At 38.9% G+C, this 4,753-nt stretch overlaps 1 protein-coding gene across 4 annotated transcripts in view; it reads right to left on the bottom strand.

Annotated features, from left to right (window-relative positions):
• Positions 1–3,200, bottom strand: part of qkia (QKI, KH domain containing, RNA binding a) — a 94,668-nt gene extending 91,468 nt beyond the window's left edge. For all 4 annotated transcript variants that reach the window (XM_073827400.1, XM_073827398.1, XM_073827399.1 and 1 more), the window contains exon 1: positions 2,816–3,200. In XM_073827400.1, coding sequence (XP_073683501.1) covers positions 2,816–2,960 — 145 coding nt within the window. In that variant the 5' untranslated portion in view covers positions 2,961–3,200. The remainder of the gene's footprint in view (positions 1–2,815) is intronic.
• Positions 3,201–4,753: the final 1,553 nt, after the last annotated feature.

Genomic DNA, 4,753 nt, shown 5'->3' on the forward strand with positions numbered 1-4,753 from the left:
CGCCATCTACCTTTCATCCAGCAGAAAAGTGTGAAGTTGCATTGAAACGCTTTCAAGTCTGCGCTTTATTCACACATCGAAAACTCCACTATAACAACATTCAAGCTTAATGAAAGTTAAAATGTGACCCTGGACCACAAAACCAGTCTTAAGTGGCATGTGTAGCAATAGTCAAAAATACATTGTATAGGTCAAAATGATCAGTTTTTCTTTTATGCCAAAAATCATTAGGATATTAAATAAAGATCATGTTCCATGAAGATATTTTGTCAATTTCCTACCGTAAATACATAAAACTTATTTACTTCATCTTGACAACTTTTAAAGGCGATTTTCTCAGTATTTAGATTATTTTTTGCACCCTCAGATTCCTGATTTTCAAATAGTTGCATCTCAGCCAACATTGTCTTTTTCTAACAAACCATACATCAAATGAAAGCTTATTAATTCAGCTTTCAGACATAAAGCTCAATTTTTAAAAAAAAATGACTCTTATGACTGTTTTTTGTCGTCCAGGGTCACAAATACTATCATCTGTCTAACCTTCTCAGTTCAATCTCTGCTAATGCCTTTTTCAGCTGATCTGCATTCTCGTCCTTGTAACCTGTGACAGCACAGATCTGGAGTGAAACCTGATCTTAGATCAGTGCAATGCACAGTCAAGACGGAGCACTTTTTTAGACTTTAATAAACATTCTTCATTAAATATACATGTTTAAAATGGCATTAAATCACCCTGCTGTCTAGACATCAGTATCAGACATTTAAAAAACCCATATCAATCTGATGTAAAGCAGAGGTCAGAAGAGATAGCAGACACTGTACAAATTTCCCTCCCTACGCATTAAGTCTGAGTATTTACCGTTACAAATACATGACTGGCCCACATCACCCTGAGCTGCTCATTTGCATTGCCAAATCAGTATGCAAATGAATCTGAGCGCAGCAGAGATTTTACACCTAGTCCAATCCAAGTGTGTGTTCAAAGAAATGTGTGTCAGAGGAAGAGGGAAAAAAAGGGGAAGGATGAAGTTGTCCACAGCGGTTTCAGCTCATTTTTGAGTGGATTGAGGAGAACAGATTACAGCAAGAGAAGTGCAAAGTTCAGGTAAACAGAGCAGAATGAGTCCAGATACACAAACATGAGGCTGTATCACTGCAGGAGGAACTAACACCTCGCTGTTTGGTGTCAGAGCACACAGCTTCATGAGAAATCTCTCATGGAGACACTAAAGGACCAAGAGAAAGACTTCTGAAGGAAACACATCTGTGACATTTACGCATATAGAGAGAGGAAAGGTGTGAGAACTTTGGAATAGTTTGGTAGCTCATTACAGTTTACATACTAAAACTTTATTTCACTCTTATGTCATTCCAAAACTATTTTAGACTTGCTTTTGTAAAACACAAAATGTTGTTGGTACTGTTTAAGTACCAACATTCTTCAAAAAATATTCTTCGTTAAATAAACCAGATTTTTTTTATTTTTTGCAAGGATTATCCCTTTAAAACAGGCTTTCTCCTATTTAAAACAAAACAAACATTGTAAATCCATATTAAAAACGAAAACGGAAAAAATGACAAGTCCAGTTGTGAACTTGGCAGAAGTTCCGCTGTGCGTCTGGACAAAGTCAAGAAAGCAAACTCCCAATCTAAAGTGTGGTTTCTGGTGTTGTGTGTCGGAATGTGAAGTTGTGATCAGTCAAACCAAACTAGTTTATCCGGTGACGCACAGGGTGATTTAGCAACACGCTGAAAGAATAAGAGTGCAAACAAAGCTGATATTGGATAACATTGCGGCAGATTTTGCGGCTGCTCTTTGTTACAAGACAAACAGAGCCGCGTGTTTGCATGTCAATAGTACGAGCATTTTCATGAAATTAATACAGACGGATACTGTGTATGTGTGAGGGGGAATTCAAACCTCGAAACAGGAGTTTAAAGCCTTACTATGATCTGTAAGCAAGCATTTCAGACAACGAGTGTAAATAAACGCACAACATGTGTGAAGAGAAATGAGTGACGGTGCAGATACACAAGCTGCATATCATAGGCACGGACAGGCTTTGTCCCTCACATGTTGCATTGTACAAAATTAAGCTTTATACGCAAGGATATGTGGAATAAAAACAGTGGTTTATGTTGTGCTATTGAAACTGATGTGTATAGGCATTTATGCTTGTCTCTCTCACTCTCTCCATAGGGCGCATTCAACCGAATGCCCTGGGGAAAAAAAATCTTGATCTGCAAACAAACAGCTAATTATTCTGATTAATCCTTTGTGTTGAGTAGATATTGTAGATTTTGTATACTCTTGTAAATGAACATAATCAAGCGATTTTGTTTGAAAAATAAACGTGAAGTTTCTTGTGTGGGGCTACTAACTTCGGCTAACGTCACTCACGCCCAAAAACAAGTTATGAACCGTTGAAACGCCTAGTAGTATGTCATTTACAACACAAAGTAAACATTTAGAGAAGAGTAAAGAGTAAAAACTTTACATTTGATGGTAAAGTGAAAGTTAGCAATGTAAAAATGACGACGGGTAAAAGTTGTTGATTTAGCAGACTGCTAACAGAGCTAGCGACCCTCACACACAAACTGACGGGAAAGAAAATAACGTTACTTTCGAAATTCGAACGGTTAAACACGATCCAAAGCGGTTTACCCGCTAGAACCAGAATCAAAACTCGCGATTCTACTTTCAAACAGAAACCGCAACCATTGTTTTAAGTATCTTTCGCTGAAGACAGATAGTTTGTGAAGTTGTGAAACACAACACACACACTCGAGGTTCAAGTTTACACACACGTACCTTCGTCCAAGAGTCTCTCCAGGTGTGTAAAGATGCCGCACAGGTTGGGTAAACTCGTCATGAGCTTCTTCTCGTTCAATAACTGCATGAGATAGTCGGGACTCGGCCTCGGTCTCTCCTTCACCTCCATCTCCCCGACCATCATCTTTGCACACAAACGTTCACAATCCCTTCTCCAGAAAAGAAAAAAAAAAAGAAAACACAAAAGAAAAAATAACGGTGGCTAATCAAATCCCTCGTTCCCCCTCCAGGCTGCGGCGACCCTCTCCAGATATAACGGCTGATTTTAAGGTGCAGGCTCTCTCGCTTTCTTTCTCTTTCTCTCCCTTCGCTAGAGTCGCGCGATGTGGACTCGTTGGATTCTCTTCGTTGTACTGAGCTCGCACTGCCGCTACGGACTGCCACCAGTGCGCGTTCGCTGAGGAACCTCCGAGAGCGCCCGACCCGCCTCTCGCGTATTGGCTGCATGCGCGACGCGAACGCGTCGGGTGGCCAATCAGCGCATAGGTTTGAAAAGGCGGGGCTAGTGCTTTATCCACATGAATCGGCGCATGAGATGATGGACAGAAATCAGAGCCAATGGCATGCAGCTTTGTGAACGCTAGGAGTCACCGGCGGGGATGATATATTGTGAAACGCTGTGACAACATGTCTGTGACAACAAGTGTTTGCCTTGTGTGTTTTGATAGGGCTTGGCATTTCATGGTGTGTTGCTTTTTATAATTAAATCGTTTTATGTGTGTTTCTGATTTGCACAGTTTGTTTTGTGTGTAATGTGATTCTCTGTTTAAGACTGGAATGTACTTAAGGCAAGAACGCGAACGTACGTTGCGTTCTAAAACGTGACGGTGTGTAAATTACCGAACGTGCAAAATATGTTTTTTTTTCTTGCCGTAGAATGTAAATAATATTTTTTAAATATAAAAATATCGTTGGTGTTATTTGGTATATTTAGTATACAACAATCCTATAAAATAAAATGAAAGACTCAAAAGAACACATAAACATTGTTTTTGCAAAAAAGACACATCACATTTTACATATCATTTTACATCAGTGATTATCAGCCAACTGTATGTTCTTTAACAAAAAGCACTGTTATAGGCCTAGCTCTAGGACTAGCTCTTTCAAAAATGAACATTTTTTTCATAGTTTGCTCGCCTTTATACTATTTCAACCTTACAGTACAACGGTGTGACTTACGTCATGGTTTGGTCGGATATGCGGCCATATTGGAGATACTCGGATGTAAACAACAGCATGGACTGCACGGTTAATGTACTACTGAATACACTGTTCTGCTAATTTACGCTGTCTAAACCATGGAAAAATGTGTGGAAGTTTTTGACTACCTAAACTTAACAGGTGGTAAAGATGCGTAACAGTATTAATTAAGATATTAGCCTAATATTTCACCTACCTGACCGGAAATGTTAAGAACAAACACGATTGTTGTCAAGATTCTTGCTCTGGAAATCCTGGTTCAGTTTGGCCAACCACAAACTGCACTCTTTGCACTCTTCTTCTTGATTTGTTATAACTTTTGGCAGTCTATAGTAGCCTACTCCAAATGTTTTTCCCGGTCTGACCGATTAGTACAGCCCAAAACATGACAATAATTGATCATTTTCAACAACAATAATCAGCAAAATATGCGAGTTTTGTTCGGTTCAGTGGCATTGTTTGCATTCAGTGCCGGTAATATGGCCGACTGATGAAGCATCGTGAAAACACTTATATTACTTTCTTCTGTGAAAGTAATCAGGAAATTTTATCAGTTAATAATGACTCAAATTCCATGTTTTCTTCACTAGTTATGGATTTATTTTATTATACTTTTATAAGTAGCAAGTAGGAAGGTCATGTGGTATGAAAATTAACCTTGAGCAGCTGTTTAGACAGTAGCTTGGTTCTTTTGACCAATCTCGACCATTTATC

The sequence above is a fragment of the Garra rufa genome, chromosome 21 (genome assembly GCF_049309525.1).
Source record: "Garra rufa chromosome 21, GarRuf1.0, whole genome shotgun sequence".
NCBI classification, from domain to species: Eukaryota; Metazoa; Chordata; class Actinopteri; order Cypriniformes; family Cyprinidae; genus Garra; species Garra rufa.